Source organism: Gorilla gorilla, chromosome 13 (genome assembly GCF_029281585.2).
Source record: "Gorilla gorilla gorilla isolate KB3781 chromosome 13, NHGRI_mGorGor1-v2.1_pri, whole genome shotgun sequence".
Taxonomy (NCBI): domain Eukaryota; kingdom Metazoa; phylum Chordata; class Mammalia; order Primates; family Hominidae; genus Gorilla; species Gorilla gorilla.
The window spans coordinates 109736452-109759318 of NC_073237.2; the positions used below are offsets into that span (position 1 = coordinate 109736452).

A 22867-nucleotide genomic window follows, 5' to 3' on the forward strand; every position below is an offset into this window, starting at 1 on the left:
TCCTGGGTTCTAGTGATTCCTCTGCCTCAGCCTCCCAAGCAGGTGGGACTACAGGCGCCTGCCACCATGCCCGGCTAATTTTTTGTAGTTTTAGTCTAGATGGGGTTTTGCCATGTTGGCCAGGCTGGTCTTGAACTCCTGACCTCAAGTGATCCACCTGCCTTGGCCTCCCAAAGTGCTGGGATTACAGGTGTGAGCCACCACGCCCAGCTCCAAGAATGACTTTAGATTGGGTGTTGGGTCAGGTTTCTCGGAGGAAGGGATGCTTTGAGCTGAGATCTTAACAAGAGAGACAGCCATATAGATTTAGGGGAAAAGCATTCCAAGCCAAGGAGGCCACTGGTGCAAAAGCTCAGTCCAAGACAGCATTCTGTGTAATGAGGCCTACCTGGTCAATTGTGGTGCCATCTCCCATCCCATTGTTTACAGTGACTGAGCAAGAGTGGACCATGTGGCCTGAACAGGCCCAATCAGAGACCTCCAGAGATTTGCTATGTGAGTGATGGGACAGGAAGGCTCTTTCTCTGGGATTACAAATCTTAACGACTATTTAAGCCTAGAATTATTGAGGATCATGTTGCTGGCAAGTGGCAAAAACCCACCTGAGTATAAAGCTGGGGCAAACACAGATGAGAGTTAGAAAGGGACAGAGTCCTCCATGGGGTTTGACCCTGGGCCCAACCACACCTGTCCTTATCTCAATCCAGTTATGAAAACCAATCATGTCCTTCTTTGCTATTGAACTGGATTTCCATCACTTGCAACCAAGTAGGTGTCTGGTCTCCTTGGTTTCCCCCTATAACTGGGGCTAATTGCAGATGGTCCCCGAACTGTGATCATTCAATTCACAATTTTTGACTTTACAACAGTATGAAACAAGACATTCAGTAGAAACTGTACTTCAAATATTGAATTTTGATTCAAAATTCTTTATAACTTTATTACAATATAGATTTTGTGTTGGATAGTTTTGCCCACTGTAGGCTAATGTAAGTGTTCTGAGCATGTTTAAGGCAGGCTAGGCTAAGCTATGATGTTTGGTAGGTTAGGTATATTAAATACATTTTTGACTTATGATCATATTTTCAACTTATGATCATATTTTCAACTTATGATGGGTTTATCAGGATGCAAACCCATCACATAAATGGAGAGGTGTCCATAAAACATTGTTAGACCTATAATTTTGCTGTTGATTATTGGGAGGTGGTATCGCACAGTGGTTAGGGGCAGAGGCCTTGGAGTTGGACTACATGGGTTCAAATCCCAGCTTGGCTGTTTTCTGTGCGGTTCTAATCCAGTTCTGCCACAAACTTGTTGAGTGGCCTTAGGTGAGTCACATAAGCACTCTAGATATAGCTTCCTTATTGCAAAATGTCTCAAGCTAAGTTTAGTATTCTCCCTCCACCCCGACCCTGCTTCTGTTCCTCTTCCAGGCTGCCCCATCTCAGTAAATGGCCCATCAGCCACCCAGAAGGTCAAGCCAGATTCATCCCTCACATCTAATCTACCTTCTAAACACATCCACAATCCATTCCCCTTTCTCCATCCCCACTGTCCCCGCTCCAGTCCATGCCATCAAGACTTTTCATTTGCACTTTGCCACAGAGCTGTTAAAATACTTTTACAAACTACAAATTTGATTGAGTCACTCTGAAAAGGTGAATGTGGCCCTTGACCTCTGCATGGTTTGGTCCTGGTCTGTCTCTCTCCACTCAGTTCAGGCCATCCTCTCAGTGCTCCAGACAAGCTAGCCTTGCATTCCTCCAGCTAGAAGGAGCCCCAGGGCCTTTGCACAACTCCTCCCTCTCCCTGGAATGCTCTTCCCCAACTGTCTTAGCTTGATGGCTCACCCTTCAGGTCTAGGCTCAAATGTCAGTCCTTCAGGGAAGTATTTTCTGATCCTTCAAAGAGGTCAGGTCCTGGTGACCTCCTTCACAGCACCTGTCACATCACTGGTGCATGTCTGCCTCCTTCCCAACTACTGTTTCAAGAGAGGCCCCTTCCCTGTTGTTCTTTGTCTCAGACCCCTTCTTTCCTTCAAAGCACTTATCACAATTTGTAACTGCTTTATTTCTTTGTTTTCTTCTTAGCTGTCTCCCCTATTCTCTTTGTATAATTTCTATGAAGAGATAAGCTGAGGTCTGTCCTGCTGTATTCCCAGGACCCAGCACTGAACCTAGGAACAGAGCAGAGATTCTCAAAAAGAATCTCCTGAATAAAAAGTGTTTGTGGTGGTGGCATCTCTAGCAGTCAGGAACTCCCTCTTTGCCTCTGAGTTTTGATCCTCAGGCAGTATTTATGCTGGTTAATGAGTAATTCTTCTCTGGGTTTATGGTTCAGAGTAGAATAGGAGGCCTCAGGCAGCCTGGCAACCTCTGGCCTTGTGGGAAATGCCTTCCAGTGGAATTGCAGCAAATTTCAACTCTAACCCAGGGATATCGATCTAGGCCTCATTCCCACACCCAGCTCTGCTACCAGAAGGGTTCCAAGACTTCTCAGGCCCCGAGATCCCACTGCTCTCTTCTTCCTCTAATGCTCCAAGACCCTCTCCCAGCCAGGCACCAAAGGCTGTGCCCCCGACTCCAGGCTGCTTTCAAGCTGAAGCCACACCAGAGGAAAGAGCTGAGGGTGGCAAAGGTGAGCCTCACGGCTGACCCAGGGGAGGGGCGGGGAAGCTTGGGAGAGCTCATAGGATGCAGCTGCGAGTTACAAGAGTTAGCATGCTGGCAAAACCACCCAGGGCTGCTGGGCCCCGCTAGCATGTGAGCAGGAAGAGGGCATAAGGGCACAGTTCTAAAAGCAGCATTCACTTTGGTTTTCACTTCTCTGAGGCCCCGGGAACGTTTTAAAGTTCTAGTTCTTGGGCCTGGCACTGTCTCCATCATTCCTCCTTCAGCCACTGCAGCAGCTGCGGTGTGTAGTAGGTGATGATGATGTCAGCACCTGTGTTGGGAGAGATGCAAAAAGTTGCGGGGGGGAAGCTGATCAGCTCTGAGCACACCTTCTGCGATGGGAAGGCCAGGCGGGGAAGAAGGCTACCATGAAGAAGCACAGCCTGTGGGCACACCACATGAGACGGAGCCCAGCTTTGGGAAACTCTATTTCTTGGGCAAGTCATTTCCTCTTTTGGGGCCTCAGTTTACCAAAGAATAAAATGCACAGTGAAGGAAATAGGTAAGAGGCAAGTTCCTTCCCATGCTGGTGTGCAATTCTAACAAAATGAGTCCCCTTTAAGGAGTGATATTACCTCATTTAATCCTCAGGACAACCACGCACCAGGTATCTTATCCCCAGTTATCCAGTTATGGGTGAGGACACTGAGGTTCAGAGAAGTGGCTTGCCCACGTTCTCACAACCAAAAATGAATGAAGGGCTCTGCTTGCTTCACCGGGCCATGTTCTATGCTGCAGTTCCATATCTCTTCCTCAATGTGTGTCTGTTTAGATCACTAGTAATTCCCAGAATAAGATCCCAAGCTCTCAGGACGTCGTTCCCCGATCTAGGCAGAGTGCTTATCAGTCCCTGTGGCGCAGGTCAAAACACCCCACCCTTGCCTGCCTACCTGCTCTGCGGAAGGCAGTCATGGCCTCCAGTACGGCAGCCTTGAGATCAAATGCCCCGGCCTGGGCTCCATGCCACAGCATGGCAAACTCTCCAGAGACGTGGTACACGGCGAGAGGGAGGTCAGGGTGCTGCAGGGAAGCAGACAGGGAGACAGGCTGAAATGGAGGGTGGATGTGGCTCTGGAAGCGTCCCTTCCCCCCTGCTCAATCTGTGACCATCTTGAGCCCCGTATCCTGGGTTACTGCGGCTGGCAGCCTGGCTCACTCTTGAACTGTTAAAGCAGGGCTGTTTGAGGCTCGTGCAAGCCCCGACATAGAAGGCCACGATGGTTCCTGGGCAGGGAAGGGGAGGAGAGGATGCATGCTTAAGGGCAAACTGCTTCCAACTCTGAGATTCCAGAGTCTGTGGAAAACTCTGTCCCAGCCCCCTGAGCCCCCTTTGCCTCGTACCTGTGCTCACCTTGTCCTTTACCTCCCGCACGATGTCCAGGTAGGGCATTCCCGGCTTCACCATGAGCATGTCAGCTCCTTCCCGTACATCCCGGTCCTAAGGGATGAGGGTATAATGTGGGTGGTGCCTAGGAGGGGGCTGAGGGTGGGGCTCAAGTCCTAGTCACTCACCACAGCTCGGAGAGCCAGGCCTCGTGCTCCAGGGGGCAGCTGGTAGCAGCGGCGGTCCCCAAAAGCTGGGCTTGACTTAGCTGCATCCCTGCAAAGCAGAGTCATCAGGGTGGGCTCCAGCTTTGGGCCAAAGGGCCAGGGATTTCACAGCAGACCCCTGCCCACCCCTGCTCACCGGAAAGGGCCATAGAAACAGGAAGCAAACTTGGCACTGTAGCTCATCACCGATACCTATGGGGAGACAATGGAGGTCTTGGCTTATTCGGCCCTTGCCAGGTATCCCAGGGTGATGTGGCAGGGAGAGAAAGAACCTAGGCAGGGAAGGAGACTGCCTGTGTTCTGGTCCTGTTGGAGTGCTGGGCTTGATTTCCCTGTCAGAGGCCCAGAGGTTTAAATGGTTCCCCAAAGCCTCATCCAGCACTGTCTTCAGTTCTGTGATTCTTTTTTTTTTTTGAGATGGAGTCTAGCTCTGTCATCCAGGCTGAAGTGCAGTGGCATGATCTCAGCTCACTGCCTGCTGGGTTCAAGCGATTCTCCTGCCTCAGCCTCCCCAGTAGCTGGGATTACAGGCGCCTGCCATCACGCCCAGCTAATTTTTGTGTTTTTAGTAGAGATGGGGTTTCACCATGTTGGCCAGGCTGGTCTTGAACCCCTGACCTCAAGTGATCTACCTGCCTCAGCCTCCCAAAGTGCTGGGACTACAGGTGTGAGCCACCATGCCCGGCAGTTCTGTGATTCTTAGCAGACACGGGGGCAGGGCTGGTGCAGACTATCTCCTGCCAGCCCTGTGCTGCATTCCCTGCCCTTACCCTGTTGCCAAGTCCATGTGCCATCAGGGCCTCTTTGATGGCTTCCACGCGTCCATCCATCATGTCCGACGGGGCTACCACCTGACATCCTGGGGGGCAGAGGGTGGCCTTCAGAACTCTGGGGCCCTCCTAGCCACTCTGCCACCTCCTGACCCAGAGGTGCCCATCCCTGCTGGTGGTTCACTCACCTGCCTTGGCATACGCCAATGCCACCTCAGCCAGCCGCTGGCGGCTCTCCTCAGCCTGGAATGCTCCATTTTCACTCAGGAGCCCTTCAGGACAGATGACTGGGTTTTGGGGAGCACCTTGGGCCCTGGCCTGTCCCCACCCTGGTGAGAAGTGGGCAGTAGGAGTGTGGGTGGCAGCAGGGCTGGTGGGAGGAAGGGAACTCACCGCAGTGACCATGGGAGGTGTAGGGACACAGGCAGACGTCACAGGCCACCAGGAGGTTGGGGAAGGTCTTCCTCAACAGATGGATCGCCTCAATAGCTGGGGACTCCTCGGAGTCAGCTGCGGAACCCCGCTCGTCCTGGGGCAGGGGAGGGACAAAGCAGTGTGTCTATTACATGTAGCTTTGGAAGGCAGGATGACAGCCATCACAGAGCATAGCCCTGGCTTTCTCCTTCCTTCATCATCACAGCCCCTGGATAAGGAAGCAGAGGACTGACCCTACATGGGTGCTGACTTAAGGGCAAAGACCATGTCCATTCACCTGTGGCCCCAGGGCCAGCACAATGTGGGAGTGAGGATGCAGTCAGTGTGGACCCTCAGTCCACCCTTGCCCAACCTCCCTTCCTTTTTCTGTTTTTATTGGAGATAGGGTCTTGCTCTGTCACCCAGGCTAGAGTGCACTGGCGCGATTTTGGCTCACTGCAGCCTTGACTTTCTGGGCTTAAGCAATCCTCCCACCTCTCCACCTCCCGAGTAGCTGGGACTACAGGCACGTACCCCCACACCCAGCTAACTTTTGTATTTTTTGTAGAGATGGGTTTTGCCATGTTGTCCAGGCTGGTCTCAAAATCCTGGGCTCAAGCGATCCACCCACTTTGGCCTCCCAAAGTGCTGGGATTATGGGCGTGAGCGCAACCTCCCTTCTTAGCCCTTCCTTTGATTCTTCACCTTGGGAACTCTGCTGGGGACGCCAAAGATCAAGACACAGCGTAGGCCCTCTTCCACCAAGGGCCTCAGCATCTCTTCCAGCCGGTTCACACCATACCTGTGTGGGTGTGGGTAGAGGGGTTGAAGGAAGGCAGGTCCCAGGCAAAGGTCCTCTGGACCCCACCACACTGTGTGCCTCTGTTAGAAACCAAGCTGCATATGGCACCAGGAGGGCTCAAGCCCCCAGGACAGAAGGGGCAGAGATGCATCCACTAAATAGGAGGGAAGACTGAGGCCCTGAGTAGCAGAGCTCCGGAATTTGGCTGTGGAAGGCTCCTTCGAGGCCCTCTTTTTGAACTCCCATCTGCAGTTCAGTTCCCTTCTGCAACAGCCTCTGCCACGACGTCTCGGGTGATGGGTAGCTCTTTACTTTATGGGGCTGCCCCTTCCACTGTGGAACAGCTCTGGCTCCGGGGAAACGCTTTCCTCTACTGAGCTAATGTCTGCCTGTCCGCATCTTCTACTTCCTAGGTCTGCTTCTGCCTCTCAGCACTTCCACCTGTGGAATCTCTCCCTCCACCACCCCCTGGCCCCCCAACTCCACGTCTCCTACCTGGCCACTCCTGGGAGGCTGGTGATAGGCTGTATGTCATCAGGAACATCCCTGCAAGATCGGGGGTGGGATATGGATTGGTAGCTGTGGGAAGGGCCAGTGGTGAGGGGGCGACTGACAGGGATGATTGGGAAGCAGGGAAGAAATATGGAAGTGGAGATGGTGGGAGGAGGATGGGATCCAGTGTCTGGCTTCCCTGCCTGGCCAAGCCCAGGGCCTGAAATAATAGGAACAACAAGAATAACAGTGACAACACTAGCAACTGTACTAAAAGAATGGTAATTACAGGAAGGAATTAAGTGGTTAAGAACTTGGACTCTGAATTTGGCAGGTCCTTGCTTTCTATCTCAGCCACTTACTGGGTGACCATGGCCAAGTTCTATCATCTCTTTGAGCCTTAGGCCTTCATCTGTATCATGCGTGGTTAATTCATTCATTCAACAAATATTTATTGAGTACTTATTATGTGCCAAGTACTGTTCTAGGCCCTGATGATACAACAGTGAACAAAATAGACAAACATCCCTGCCCTCATGGAGCTGATGTTCTAGAGGATAGCTACTCCTTCTTCATACAAATGCTCTCAGAATTGAATGAGACAATGTGTGTAGGTGCTTAGCATAGTACCTGGTAGATAGTAAGTACTCAGTAAATGTCTGCATTATTATTAACAATCACGATTGCCATCTCTTTTTTTTTTTTTTTTTTTGAGATGGAGTCTGGCTGTGTCGCCCAGGCTGGAGTGAAGTAGTGCGATCTCGGCTCACTGCAAGCTCCGCCTTCAGGGTTCACGCCATTCTCCTGCCTCAGCCTCCCAAATAGCTGGGACTACAGGCGCCCACCACCACGCCTGGCTAATTTTTCTGTGTTTTTAGTGGAGACAGGGTTTCACCATGTTAGCCAGGATGGTCTCGATCTCCTGACCTCGTGATCCGCCCGCCTCAGCCTCCCAAAGTGCTGGGATTACAGGCGTGAGCCACCGTGCCCAGCCTCAATGACTGTCATCTCTTACAGGTACATAGCACTTTACAATGTACAGAGCACCTTCTCAGCTTCTGTCTTATTGCAAGAGCTCAGGATGGCAGGCAAGGGTTATTCTTCTAATTTTCCAAATGGGATGAATGAGTTCTTTCAAAGTTCGTTTTGTTCCTAAGATTCCTGTCCTTAATCCAAGTAGCCTGCTTCCAGTGCCTTGAATTTCAAGCTGACAGCTCACTTTGCTACCCCCAGCCATACTGATGCCCGCTCCAGTCAACACTCCCTCCCCAACCCCAACCCCAACCAGCAGAGCAGAGGCCTGGCCCATTCTTGGAGACTCACGTGACAAAGATGGGGTAGATGAGGTTGGAGCCATTGAGGGTGGTGGTGGCTGTCTGCCAGGCCCGAAGTAGTGGGTGGAAGTAGCCACTGTGCAGAACGGACTGGGGCTGCATGGCGTGGGTCAGTGGGCACAGGGGCATCAGTTGGTTGGAACCGAGGGCTCCTGGGGCATTGGCTGCAGGCTCTGTCTGTGGGGGGTGATGGGTGGCACATGAGACATGGTCCCTGTCCTCAGGAGATGGTCACATCTGGAAAACAGCTCTTCCAGATTCCCGCCTCCCCTCTCTCTAGCCCAATGCTACTCACAGCATGGTTCACCAATCCCTGCTGGTCAACAAGGTAAGTTGAGAAATGAAAGTAAGTCTTTAGAAACTTTCATGACAATCAGAATCTAATGATATAAAATTTGGGCTTGTATTTTATGTGACTGCTTCTTGTTCATTATTATCTTTTAAAGTAAACATCTGAGCAAGTAATGCCTGTTTAAAAAAAAATATCTTCTTTCTTTTTTTTTTTTTCAGACAGGGTCTCTGTCGCCCAGGCTGGAGTGCAGTGGTGCAATCTCGACTCACTGCAGCCTTGACCTCCCGGGCTCAACTGTTTCTCCCAACTCAGCCTCCCAAGTAGCTGGGACTGCAGGTGTGCACCACAACACCCAGCTAATTTTTGTATTTTTTGTAGAGATGGAGGTCTTGCCATGCTGCCCAGGATGGTCTTGAACTCCTGGGCTCAAGCAATCTGCCTGCCTCGGCCTCCCAAAGTGCTGGGATTACAGGCGTAAGCCACGGTGCCTAGCCAAAAAAGTAATTTTCTAGCTGGGCATGGTGGCTCAAGCCTGTAATCCCAGCACTTTGGGAGGCTGAGGTGGCAGGATGGCTTGAGCCCAAGAGTTTGAGACCAGCCTGGGCAACACGGCGAGACCCTATATCTACAAAAAGTTTAAAAATCAGCCAGGTGTGGTGGTCCACACCTGTAGTCCCAGCTACTCAGGAGGCTAAAGCAAGAGGATCACTTGAGCCCAGGAGTTCAAGGTTGCAGTAAGCTATGATTGCACCACTGCACTCCAGCCTGGGCGAGAGAGGGAGACCTGTCTCTAAAAAATAATAATAATTTTATTGCATTGCATTTTATCAAAGAATCAATAAATTGGAAATAGAAAGAAAAAAAAGAACTAATCCTTCCTTATGCATAAAGAAGCACTGATCTAGCCAACATTTAAATTTTGTTTATTCCATAAAAAATGCCCGTGTTCATGGCAGAACTTTTAGAAAAGTGCAGATAAGCAAAAAGAGAAAAATCCCCTGCAATTCTACCTCTAGAGAAAAGTACTGTTGGCCGGGCATGGCGGCTCACGCCTATAATCTCAGCACTTTGGGAGGCTGAGATGGGCAGATCACTTGAGGTCAGGAGTTCGAGACCAGCCTGGCCAACATGGTGAAACCCCACCTCTACTAAAAATACAAAAAAAATTATCTGGGCGTGGTGGCACGTGCCTGTAATCCCAGCTACTGGGGAGGCTGAGGCAGGAGAACTGCTTGAACCCAGGAGGAGGAGGTTGCAGTAAGCCGAGATAGCGCCACTTCACTCCAGCCTGGGCGACAGAGCAAGACTTCATTCCAAAAAAAAAAAAGAAAGAAAGAAAGAAAGAAAAGAGAAAAGTACTTGGGACATGGATTTTTTGTTAGGTACAATGCACACCAATAGGAGAAAATAGTACCATTCATGTTAGATAGACAGACAGACACATACACTGTACAGAGTGCCACCAAGTCTTTTCTAGCCCAAGGAGTTTCCTGGGCTCCACGAGCACAAGCTACACCTTCTTGCTTTCCTAACCTTGTCCCTTTACCTGAAAGGCTGTGCTCTCCCCACAGCCTCCCCGCACCCAAATCTACAGGGTTCTCCTTCCCTCTCCCACTGAGGCTGTCTTGTCCAGATTGCAGTCTCTCTTATGTAAGTTATCTGTGGACCTGTCTTACCTCATGCCAGTAGACAGAGCTTCTGCAGGGCAAGGTCCAGAGTTGGTTCATTTTTGCCTCCCCCACAGTGCTCTGTCACACACTGAGCTTGGCACACAGTAAATATTTAATTACGTAAAGTACAAAAATATACTCCAAATGCCAAATTAGTGGACACAAGACAGAAGGAAGCTGGGGCATTAACATTTGTTTCTTGAGCACCTACTGTGTGCCAGACCATGCCTGGCATTTTCACAGGTGATTTCTCATCGAGTGGGCACTACAGTCCTGGCAGGCAGGGCTGATTGAGTGCATGGAGCCTGACCAGAAGTGAGCCATGGCTCCAATGGGAGTGAGGAGGTCAGAAGAGGCATATTAGAAGACAGGGGCCAGGCATGGTGGCTCACACCTGTAACCCCAGCACTTTGGGAGGCTGAGGCGGGTGGATCACTTGAGGTCAGGAGTTTGAGACCAGGCTGGCCAATGTGGTGAAACTCCGTCTCTACTAAAAATACAAAAATTAGGCCAGGCACGGTGGCTCACGCCTGTAATCCCAGCAGTTTGGGAGGCCGAGGTGGGTGGATCACTTGAGGTCAGGAGTTTGAGACCAGCCTGACTAACATGGTGAAACCCCATCTCTACTAAAAATAAAAAAAAATTAGCCGGGTGTGGTGGCACATGCCTGTAATCCCAGCTACTTCAGAAGGTGAGACAGGAGAATCCTTTGAACTTGGGAGGCGGAGGTTGCAATGAGCCGAGATCGTGCCATTGCACTCCAGCATGGGCAACAAGAGAGAAACTCCATCTCACAATAAATAAATAAATAGAAATAAAAATAAAAGTACAAAAATTAGCTGGGTGTGGTGGTGTGCACCTGTAGTCAGAGTTCCTCTGGAGGCTGAGGCAGAAGAATCGATTGAACCTAGGAGGCAGAGGTTGCAGTGAGCCGAGAGTGCACCATTGCACTCTAGCCTGGGCGACAGTGTGAGACTCCATCTCACAAAAAAAAAAAGAAAATGACAGGGCGTTGAACTTGGTTTTGCAGGATGAGTGGGTTCAGCCTGGTGGAGAGAAGGGGGCCAATATTTCCTTAGGAAGGGAAGAAAGGGGCAAAGGTGGGGAAGGAGGATGGCTGTGGACTGTTTTGAGGAGCTGAGGCAAGTGTGTATGGAGGGGATGGATAAGAGGGGGCCAGGCTGAGGCTGTGGGAAGATTTCTGAGCAGTGGGTAGGGTTAGTGGCCTGGTTGACACCTGGCTTTAGGAAGATCAATCCTGCAGGCTGAGCAGAGCAGACAGGAAGCAGAGGAATGCAGAGGCTGGGGAGGCTGCGGGCAGAGAAGGAAGGGGCGTCTTAAGGCAGCCAACAGGCAGTGTCTCAGGGCGGATGCTCTAGGCCTGCCTGCCTGCCTGACCTAAAGGGCAGCGGAGACAGGGACAGGGCAGGAAGAGGGCAGTGGGGAGCTGGGCTTGGAGAGGAGGTGGAGAGCTCTGTTTTAGATACTTCCTTTTGGAGGTGCCTGGGAGACTATCCCATAGCCAAAGGATGGGGAGGGGCGGGGAAGAGCCACAAAAATGGGGGCTGGCAGGCCTGAGTCCAACTGCTTTTTGTATGAATGGGACCTCAAGGTCCAGAGAGGGGCAAGGACTTACCCAAAGCCACACAGTGAGCAAAAGGACTAGAACCCTGTTGTGTTAACTCCCAGGTGAACTGGGAGATCCTTTGGTAGGTTGGAGTCAAGTCAGATGTTGAAGCCAGGTCTAATCCCTCTAATTTGCTTCCCAGAAAACCACCTTTGTAACAGGTCCTTGGCTTCTGGAATCCAAAGCTGCATTCCCATGGCCTCAACTCCTCATTGCTTTCAGGAGGCTGAGGAAACAACTGCCTCCTGCTTATCAGAAACAGTGGGGCAGGGCTGCCTAGGAACTGGCTGCCCTTCTCCCCATAGTCTCTTAGGCCCCTTTAGCTGCCTTCAGCCATCTCAGGGGCCCATTTTATCCAGTCTTCCTCCTTGGTAGGGTGGGGTTATCACAAGTCACACAGGGGCCAGCCCTGCTGCCACACCCCTGGGTGGGCCAGCCCCATCACCTAACACAGGAGCAGGCCAGGCCTCCCCAGTCATGTCTCAACCTCCAAACAGACAATTATTCAGTAGATATGAGGTCCCGGCTGCCCATTTCGTACTCGATTTTGCTCTCATGTCTGCCAGGAGTTTTTTTTCCTTTTTTTTTTTTTTTTTTTTTTGAGACAGAGTCTGGCTCTGTCACCCAAGCTGGAGTGCAGTGGTTCGATCTCGGCTCACTGCAACCTCCACCTCCTGGGTTCAAGCAATTCTCCTGCCTCAGCCTCCCAAATAGATGGGACTACAGGCACGCATGACCATGCTTGGCTAATTTTTGTATTTTTAGTAGAGACAGGGTTTCGCCATGTTGGCCAGGCTGGTCTCAAACTCCTGACTTCAAGTGATCCGCCCGCCTCTGCCTCCCAAAGTGCTGGGATTACAGGCGTGAGCCACCGCACCTGGCCGAGAGAATATTTTTGAATATTGAGAGAATTACCAAAATGTAAGCCAGTTGCCCAAGACCACATAGCTACTTAGTGACTGAGCCAGAATTTGAATTTGTTCTGGACTCCAAATGCTGGGTTTTATATACTGTATTCCATAATACTGATAAACACCTGATTCAGTAGGTGTCTCTCTGCCCGTACTGTTTCTGCTTTGGGTGCTGGAGAGACAGAAGAAACAAAAGAAAAACATACTGAGTGTATTCGTTCTGTGCTGGGCACAGCACTAAAGTACTTGGTAGTAATATCTCATTTCATTGCAAGAATTGTCCTAACTTTTAGTGATAAGGAAACGGAGGCTCTGAGCGGTTCAGTGACTTGCTTAATGCCATTCTAGAGTCTAGTCAGATGTTGAAGAGAGGTCTAATCTCTCTGACTCACTTCCCACAAACAATCTCTGTTGTTTTCTGGCTTCTGAATCCAAAGCTGCATTCCACTGGCCTCAACTCCCCATCGCCTTTAGGAGGCTGAGGGAACAACTGGCTCCTGCTTAGCAGAAACCCTGGGGCAGGACTGCCTAGGAGCCTGAGACCGGGGCAGGGTTAGAGTAAAGGGAACAGTCTCACTACAGCAGTCCACTTTGATCTGTTTTTGAATTTTAAGATTCAGAGACAGATTTGATTTGAGAAACGGATGTCAGTGCTGAAAATATTAAAAGCTTGAAAATTGCCAATCCTGTTTAATCCCTTACACTTTAATGTGGAAAATGGGGTATAGAGAGGCAACGGGACTTTTGGAGATCACAGTGAGTGACATACAGAGCTATAAACTGACCCTGCAGCTCCTGGCTTCTATTTCAGTGCCCTGATACCTACACCATAGAGTCATTCCATTGTAAGAGGTACTTAATAAGTGGAGTTTCCCACTCCATTCTGTGAGTGGGAAAACACCCCCTGAATCACATATTGGCAGAGCCAAATGCAGGATGGGTTTTGCTTTGCAAAAAGGCCCTTAGAGTTTGGGAGAATTTCACAGACTGGGAGGGCACTTCTCCCAAATCAAGCGAGCTTGCAAACCACAATTTAAATGCCTGTGACATCACCACACTGAAGACAGGAGCGAGCCGCCAGGAGGTCCAGCACCTCTGCCCACCCACATCAGACAGGTTAGCTTTGCTGGGACGCAGAGTATAGGGCGGTGAAGAAAGATCCATGTTTCAGGGTCAGACAGTCCCAGGTTTGGTCTATGCTCTGCTGTGTAATTTTGGGCAAAGTCATTGACCTTTCAGTGTTCATTTCATAATCTACAAAATAGGCATGATATCTCTAACTTGCAAGGCTGTGGAGATTATTGATAGGGATAAGGTAGGTGTCTGGCACCAAGTAGCTGCACAGTAAATATGTAGCTAATTTTATTACTATTAGGAGTGGGGCTGGGTTGGAACGAGATGTCCTGGCACAGCTCTGTGCCTTCTGCACCTCACCAGATGGGAATATGAGCTCAAACCCTTGTGGGCCACAGGGTTTTCCAAGATTTCTGAAGTGGAGTCCCTGCCTTCCAGCAGGTTATGTGGTGGAGGAAAAACAAAATAATCACCACCCGGCTGCCAGAGTAGAGGGGTGGACCAGGTGCTGTCAGAGGGACTGTGTCTCTGAGTCAAGGGTGGTTTCATGGAAGAGGGGACAGTGAAGGATAAAAAGTGTTTCAGATTTAATATGAAAGTATCTCCTCCCATGGAAGGCAACATCCCCAAACTGGGAGTAACTGAAGTTGGGCCCTGAGCGCTGCTACCAGGAGGGGCTATGAGCTTCATGTGCCACCCCCCACCCCTGCAAGTTGTACTATGCTGAGAATTCCAGAGGCTGTGGGTCTTGGCACAGAGGGTTAGGACCTGCTGCCAGCCCTGGCAGGCTCTGCCACTGGCCAGGGAGGAGGCAGTCAGGAGAGCCAGCTAGGTAGAAGGTGGCCAGAACTGAGAAATCCAAAGCCCCACAAAGGCCCAGGAGAGCAGCTGTCATGCAGTTCTGAAAAGAGATGAAGTGTTTATTCAGCCAACCCACATTTCTTGAATATCTACTATGGGCCTGCTGAAGTGCTAGACACAGGGATTAAAGAGAAGAATGAGACCCCAGCCTTGCCCTGGGGCTTTGAAGAGCCTGATCGCCTCTGGGGTTAGCCATTTAGACGTAGGAGAAGCTGCCATTCCCAGAATCCTAGAATATCTTGGCTAAGAGGCTTCTTAAAGTTTGCTGATTGTATCACTGAAACAAGGGTGAAACTGGGCTCAGAGAGGGGTAGACACAGGCCCAGGATCACGCAGTGGGTCAGCGGCAGATCTGGGGGAAGGTCTCCAGCAGCCCAGTCCTCAGTGCCCACCATGACACCTCCATACTTTAAGGATAGATATCAAATCTGTTTCCCAGCAGGTTGGGCTTGTGGAGAGCTTTGGGTGAGCCAGACTCTGGGCCTGGCTGCTGTTGGTAGCAGGATGGTTAAGTTTGTGGGCTCTGGAGTCTGATAGATGTGGGTACAAATCCTAGTTCTGTAGCTTTCTAGTTGTGTGACCTCAGTTTCTTCGTTTAGTAAATGGGGACTAGAATCGACCACAATGGGTTGTTGTAAGAAATGAATGGGTCAGGCCGGGCGTGGTGGCTCACGCCTGTAATCCCAGCACTTTGGGAGGCCGAGGTGGGCGAATCACCTGAGCTCGGGAGTTCGAGACTAGCCTGACCAACAGGGAGAAACCCCATCTCTACTAAAAATACAAAAATTAGCCGGCGTGGTGGCACACGCCTGTAATCCCAGCTAGTTGGCAGGCCGAGGCAGGAGAATCGCTTGAACCCGGGAGGCGGAGGTTGCAGTGAGCTGAGATCGCGCCATTGCACTCCAGCCTGGGCAACAAGAGCGAAACTCCGTCTCAAAAATAAATAAATAAATAAATAAAATAAATGAATGGTCAATGCACGCAACGCTTAGTACAAAACGGCTGTTATTGTTTTCACCTCCCTACCCCCCCACCAACCACCACACGCACCTCGGGTTCTGCATCGATGGAGTCTGCCCCGGCGGTATCCGAGAGGGTGAACCCCAGAGAAGAGGTGCGGAGCCCCGAACCCAGGCCCCCAACCCCGGCTGGAGCGGGATAATCCAGCCCAAACAAACGCTCCACGGGACTCCGTGCACGGCTGCACCGCCAGGGCTTCAGGGGCACAGCACAATCTGGGGACGCAGGACTCTTGGTGCCACAGTCCCCGCCTCGCCCTGGAGCCGCCCTCCAAGCCCGCTATCTCCCCGCATCCAGCCCCCGCTCACCTGCCTCCCTAAGGGCTCCCGGCCGCTGCTCCTGTCACCGCTGTCTCCCGCTCCGGTCTCCCAGAGACCGCGTAAGAGCGGGGGGGCTCACCCGGAAGCAGCTTCCCCACGGTCCGCCCCCTCCACAATCCAGGCCACGCCCCTTGAAGGCGCTCTTCTGGGGGGCTCCTCCGCTCCAGCCGCGGCCCCGCCCACACGCAACGAGGCCTGGCCAATTGGGTGTGTCGAGGGCCTGGAGGGCCCGCCCGTCCCAGCTCCGGGCCCTGCGCTTGTGCAGAGAACTGCAGGAGGGAGGCCACGAGGGGGCGCAGGAACCGCGTGGGAGGGTCCCTGGGTGTGAGCCGGCCTCGGAGGCGGTTACAGCCCAGGTTTCACTTCACAGCATTCCTTTGCCCAGCCTAGGGCAAACTTGGCTCTGGTTAATGGCTTGGTGAAAAGAATAATTGGATGTCAAAGCCGTTAAAACAGCACCATTATGCCTAACACAGTATTAGCTAAGTCCATTTTTGCGGACTAAGCTAAAGTTGTTGAGTTCAGAGCCAGGCTTCCAAGTTTTCAGAGAAAATTTGTACCAGCTTCATTTATTTCTCAGGGTACGGCAATGCTATGAGTTGAGAGATGTGATGTGAAAGACATGGGCGTTTAGGAAAACTCCAAGTCTTGATAGGGGCATCAGACCTATGATAGGTACAATGATAGATCCGATCAAAGGTCTGTATGGAGATTGGAGATGTGCAGAGGCAAGAGGGATCTGGTGAGGCTTATGGGGCCTGGGTAAACCAGTAGGATTGGATGAGTAAACTAGCGATCGGGGATCATCGCCCTAGCGAAGCAATGCCTTTCAGGTGGTTCTTCAGGGATTATTGAAAAGTTGACTTTCAAATGCAGAGGACACTAGTGGGTTACATTACACTTATTCTCAGATTTTATTTCTCAGCCCGGTTCGGTGGCTCACGCCTGTAATCCCAGCACTTTGGGAGGCCAAGGCGGGCGGATCTCTTGAGGTCAGGAGTTCAAGACCAGCCTGACCAACATGGTGAAACCCTGTCTCTACTAAAAATACAAAAAATTAGCCGGGCATGGTGGCAGGCTCCTGTAATCTCAGCTACTTGGGAGGCTGAGGCAGGAGAATCGCTTGAACCCGGGAGGCGGAGGTTGTAATGGGCTGAGATCATGCCACTGCATTCCAGCCTGGGTGACAGAGGGAGACTCTGTCTCAAAAAAAAAATTTTTTTTTAAATTTCTCAAAATCTGTACCCCAAACCTGTTGTATACTTTATATTTTAAATTTAAGGGGCCTAGCGGCGTAAGGCTAGGGAAATATGACACTGCTTAGTTTCCAGCTACTAGAGTTCTGATCTGTATTCAACAAGGAAGGGGATAGAAAGCAAATAATGTTTGCTGTGCATTAAAGAGTCAGGGACAGTACCATGCATTTTACATTCATTTATCTAATCTTGACAGCAACGATGTTACTATTCTCACTTTACGGATTGGGAAAACAATTGCCAGCTAGATTAAATAATTTGCCCCATGTTACACTGGGCTCTCTCTGCAATGCCTGCTAATAACCACGCTCCATAGGGGCAATTATTATTTGTTTTTTCCTAGATTCCCTGCCCGACATTTCTTTCCTGACACCCATTCCCTCCCTGAGGTTACTGATAACTAAAAATAATTAGAACCATCTAAGAACCCAAATAGAATGGAAAATTTTAAAATGTTGCTGTTTGGTGTAGCTTATTTCCCCCATGTCTTTTCTTGTTCTTGACTGAAAGACCTGTTCCCACTCTCCCCCCAGCCTCCACCTTTTGAAACATTTTACTTTAATCTTTCAGTATTGTGAATGCAATAATATGAATAAATCTTAAACATATTGTTGAGTAAAAGAAGTGAGACACAAAAGAGTATATAATATGATTTCATTTATATTAACTACACAATCAAGCAAAATTAAGCTGTGTTGTTAGGACTCAGAATAGTGATTTCCACTGGGGAGATGGGGAGGATTGAAAGGGAGATTAGGCTGGGTGTGGTGGCTCACACCTGTAATCCTAGCACTTTGGGAGGCCAAGGCTGGTGGATCGCTTGAGCCCAGGAGTTCAAGACCAACCTTGGCAACATGGCAAAACAGTCTCTACAAAAATTACAAAAAGTAGCTGGGCATGGTGGTGGACACCTGTAGTCCCAGCTACTTGGGAGGCTGAGATGGGAGGATTGCTTGAGCCTGGGAGGTCAAGGCTGCAGTAAGCTGTGATCGTACCACTGCACTCCAGCCTGGGTGACAGAGCAAGACCCTGTCTCCAAAAAAAAAAAAAAAAGGCGGCAGGGGGAGACTGAAGAGGTTTCTTTGGATGCAGTTAATGTTTATTGGTCTGGGTGTGAGTTACATGGCTGTGTTTAATTTGTGAAAATTCATTAAGCTCCACACTTATTTGTGTCTTTTAGTATGTATATTACGTTTCCATAAAAAATTAAAACTAAACTATTCTGAGTGTCTCCTAGGTAGGTATATGGCATTGTGCTAAATGCTGTGAAAAGCATAAAAAAAGAACAAGAAACAAAGCAGACTGCTGATTGCCAGGGTCTGAGGAAAATGTTTTGAAACTAGATAGAGGCAGTGGTTGCACAACATTGTGACTGTTCTAAATGCCACTGAACTGCTCATTTAAAAATGGTTAATTCTATGTTCTTTGAATTTCATCTCAGTCTTAAAAAGTCAGTTCACTAGATGCAATGTGGTATTCTGGGTTGGCCCCTGTAATCGAAAAAGGACATAAGTAGAGAAACTGTTGAAATATAAAAAGCTTATTAAAAAAAAAAAACGGAGCAAGGCCAAAGGTCATTGGAACAGAATCCCAGTTTTCATAAATTCTTGGTAAGACCTTGAGCAAGTCACTTCTCTCTGAAGAACCTCAATTTCCTATCAGTAAAAATAGGAGGTTAGGCTGCAAAAGTAGCTTTGAATGGGTTGGGACGAGAACCCTCCCACCTCCCGAATCCAAATCACAATCTCTGGGCATGAAGGGCCATGGTAGAAAAGTGAAACATTACCTTAGCCTAGTAAGGAACTTCAAAAGTCCAGATACCACTACAGTAACGATAGAAGTGTGGTGGGGGGAATACTGGTGGATGATGTCAAAAATTTTTCCCAGTTGTTAAATTCTGTAGTTTTTTTTGAGACAGAGTCTTGCTCTGTCACACAGGCTGGAGTGCAGTGGTGCAGTCTCAGCTCACCGCAACCTCTGCCTCCTGGGTTCAAGCGATTCTCCTGCCTCAGCCTCCCAAGTAGCTGGGACTACAGGCTACCATGCCTGGCTAATTTTTGTATTTTTAGTACAGAAGGGGTTCCCCATATTGGCCAGGCTGGTCTCGAACTCCTGAACTCGTGATGAGCCTGCCTCGGCCTCCCAAAGTGCTGGGATTACAGGTGTGAGCCACCGCGCCCGGCCAAATTCTGTAGTTTTAAAGTAATAGTCCCTATTTTCAGGAAACATGTTTTTCTTAGGTAGTCCAAGTTTGGTGATGAATGGGGCAGAATTAACTAAAGCCATATGGAAGAGTTCTTTTGGGGATTCACCGTTGACTAGAGCACATAGCCTTGTGAGAGAGTGGCAGGTTAAAATAGGTAGCAGGGTGAGCCCTTCTCATGCAGGCTTTGAATAATAGGTTTAAGTATAGATTTGATTTAATAGGAAACAAGGAGGGTCTGTAACCCAGCAATGCTCCAGGAAGATCCACGTGCCAAGTAATCCACAGAGGAGACTAGGGGAAGTGGAGATGAGGCAGGGGACTGAGCTTAAAGGAAGCCACAGAAGTTGAGTAGTGCTCATGGGAATTAAGAAAGGATGTTTCTACTGTGAAGGAAAAAGCTATTAGATCTAATGAGTATTGGGGGTTGTATCTTTGTGAAATGTTATTTATAAATTTATGATTTGAAAAAGCTATGTAGATTATGTAGATTTGGCCGGGCACGGTGGCTCATACCTATAATCCCAGCACTTTGGGAGTCCGAGCCGGGCGGATCACTTGAGGCCAGGAGTTCGTGACCAGCCTGGCCAACATGGTGAAATCCTGTTTGTACTAAAAATACAAAAATCAGCCAGGTGTGGTGGCGCAGGCCTATAATCGCAGCTATTCAGGAGGCTGAGGCAGGAGAATCTCTTGAACCCAGGAGGCGGAGGTTGTAGTGAGCCGAGATGGCACCACTGCCCTCTAGCATGGGCGACAGAGCAAAAGTCCTTCTCAAAAAAAAAAAAAAAAAAAAAGAACGCCTGTAATCCTAGCACTCAGGGAGGCCGAGGCAGGCGGATCACCTGAGGTCAGGAGTTCGAGACCAAGACCAGCCCGGCCAATGTGGTGAAACCCCATCTCTACTAAAAATACAAAAAATTAGCTGGATGTGGTGGCCGGTACCTGTAATCCCAGCTACTAGGGAGGCTGAGGCAGGAGAATTACTTGAACCGGGGAGGCAGAGGCTGCAGTGAGACAAGATCACGCCACTGTACTCCAGCCTGGGTGACAGAGCGAGGCTCTGTCTCAAAATAAAAAAGAAAAAGCTATGTAGATTAGATAGGTGATATAGCATTGTGGTAAAGAGATAATAAAGGTAACAGCAGTGCTGCTTCATGGGGTTTAAGAGTTAATACTTAGGGCTGGGTGTGGTGGCTTATGCCTGTAATCCCAGTATTTTGGGAGGCCAAGGCAGGAGGATTGCTTGAGCCCAGGAGTTGGAGACTGGCCTGGGTAACACAGATAGACCCTGTCTCAAATTAAAAAAAAAAAAAATTAAGGCCGGGCGTGGTGGCTCACACCTGTAATCCCAGCACTTTGGGAGCCTGAGGCGGGTGTATCACGAGATCAAGAGATTGAGACCATCCTGGTCAACATAGTGAAACCCCATCTCCACTAAAAATACAAAAATTAGCTGGGTGTGGTGGCGTGCGCAGCTGTAGTCCCAGCTACTTGGGAGGCTGAGGCAGGAGAATCACTTGAACCAGGGAGGTGGAGGTTGTAGAGAGCCGAGATTGTGCCACTGCACTCCAGCCTGGTGACAGAGTGAGACTCTGTCTCAAAAATAAATAAAAATAAAAAAGGGTTAATACTTGAAAGCAGTTAGTGCCAGACACAGTAGGGGGCTCAATAAATGAAGCTGCTGAGAATCTAGTATGTATAAGGGTGCCCAGCACATCCATGAAAAGCTCTTGCACTGGCCAGGCATGGTGGCTCACCCCTGTAATCCCAGCACTTTCAGAGGCCGAGTCAGGTGAATCATGAGGTCAGGAGATCGAAACCATCCTGGCTAACACAGTGAAACCCCATCTCTACTAAAAATACAAAAACAAAATCAGCCAGGCATGGTGGCGAGTGCCTGTAGTCCCAGCTACTAGGGAGGCTGAGGCAGGAGAATGGCGTGAACCCTGGAGGCAGAGCTTGCAGTGAGCCGTGATCATGCCACTGCACTCCAGCCTGGGAGACAGAGTGAGGCTCCGTCTACAAAAAAAAAAAAAAAAAAAAAAAAAGCTCTTTCAGCAGGTGTGTTGGCTCACGCCTGTAGTCCCAACACTTTGGGAGGCTGAGGTGGGTGGATCACCTGAGGTCAGGAGTTTCAGACTAGCCTAGCCAACATGGTGAAACCCTGTCTCCACTAAAAATATAAAAATTAGCTGGGCATGGTGGTGGGCGCCTGTAATCCCAGCTACCTGGGAGGCTGAGGCAGGAGAATTGCTTGAACCTGGGAGGCGGAGGTTACAGTGAGCCGAGATCATGCCACTGCACTCCAGCCTGGGCGACAGATTGAGACTCTGTCTCAAAAAAACAAAACAAACAAATGCTCTTGCAGTAGTTCAGAGCCCTTGCCTGTGAATGAGCAGCACCTGCTGGTCATCCAAGGCGATGCAGTATCTCATGTTTACAAAGGTCTGGCCAAGTCCACACGCCAAAAACCGCATGGAGAGTATCATCAGGGGCTCTCTCCAAAAACACACTGTGAACAAGCAGCATGAAACAGGAGGCATCATTTTTTAACAAGACTTTTATTTGTACAAAGCATTACAATCTTCTCAGCATTCTTCACTCACAAACTTTTCACTGTATTTAACAAGTTAACAGTGTCAAACTACACGTCACTACCTGTCAAACCCCAAGCACTCAACTTAGAAACAAAAAGCGCTTGGAGCACTGAATGGAAACAGAAAAAGGCTAAGAAAGGCCAACAGAGATATTTTAGAAGCAGTTAAAGAGGATGGTTTGGGGAGAGTTAGATTTCTGAGCACCATCAGATTTCCCTTAAGGTTTTTTGTGAAGGGGCTTCACAAAATAATTTTTAGAAGACATGAGACAAAATTAGCCTGGCTTGGTGGCACGCATCTGTAGTCCCAGATACTCAGGAGGCTCAGGCGGGAGGATCACCTGAGCCCAGGATTTCAAGGATGCAATGAGCTATGATCATGCCACTGCACTCCAGCCTGGGCCACAGAGTGAGAGACTCCATCTCTTAAAAACAAAACGTGAGATTAGAACTAAGGAATCCAGAGATCAGAGGAACTCACACTTTGGAGTATTAAGCAGGTTATCAAAGCTTACAGACTGACAGAAGTGAGAAAAGGAGGCAGATGAGAAAGTGGGATGGGGAGCAGAGGAGAGGCAGGAGAGAGAAAGGAAGCAAGAGGCACAGAGGGAGAAAGCTGTGCCTAGAGAAAATCAAGTTTGGCACTCATCAAGAATTGAAGAATGAAAAGCCATAGTCACAAGTCTGGGAGATGGACTACAAGAAGAGGAAGCCTGGGGTTTTACACCTTCCAGGAGGTGATGACAAATCCTAAAGCTGTACAGTAGCAGAGAGTAAGGTACATCTGACACTATGCCATCTGTTTTTGTAAAAGACACTGGCACCATGTTTGACTAATACCATTCCACACTGCTGATTTAAGAATATCTGTGATCAGATTACTACCACACCAGCAGGCCGATCATCTACAGGCAATATAGAAAGGTTTTGGGCCAAGTGGGTCTATGAAAAACAAAATTCAGTTAATGCTTCTGTCAAGTGAAGAGAGAGAACAGA

The 22867-nt window shown here is 49.5% G+C and overlaps 1 protein-coding gene across 2 annotated transcripts; it reads right to left on the reverse strand.

Annotated features, from left to right (window-relative positions):
- Nucleotides 1–913: 913 nt before the first annotated feature.
- ALAD (aminolevulinate dehydratase) lies at nucleotides 914–16469 on the reverse strand. Of its 2 annotated transcripts, none has more exons than XM_019033512.4 (12): nucleotides 15802–16469; nucleotides 8028–8215; nucleotides 6708–6758; nucleotides 6116–6212; nucleotides 5390–5525; nucleotides 5185–5268; nucleotides 4997–5085; nucleotides 4363–4418; nucleotides 4188–4275; nucleotides 4027–4113; nucleotides 3566–3695; nucleotides 914–2946 (listed from the first exon to the last, which is right to left on the reverse strand). In XM_019033512.4, exons 2-12 carry the CDS (start codon nucleotides 8165–8167, stop codon nucleotides 2885–2887), a joined length of 1020 nt encoding a protein of 339 aa, XP_018889057.2. In that variant the 5' UTR covers nucleotides 8168–8215; nucleotides 15802–16469; the 3' UTR covers nucleotides 914–2884. The 2 variants fall into 2 exon arrangements, with proteins under 2 accessions (XP_018889057.2, XP_063552736.1); XM_063696666.1 differs by having other exon boundaries at nucleotides 6708–6924; nucleotides 15802–15947.
- Between the last annotated feature and the right edge of the window lie 6398 nt (nucleotides 16470–22867).

Coding starts and splice junctions, on each gene's coding strand:
- ALAD (XM_063696666.1), bottom strand. CDS start 8,061: ATGGCTCCAACCTCATCTACCCCATCTTTGTCAC. Junction 6,213..6,707: donor AGCCTCCCAGGAGTGGCCAG/GTAGGAGACGTG, acceptor ACACCCACACAG/GTATGGTGTGAACCGGCTGG. Junction 5,269..5,389: donor CACCTCCCATGGTCACTGCG/GTGAGTTCCCTT, acceptor TCTGTCCTGAAG/GGCTCCTGAGTGAAAATGGA.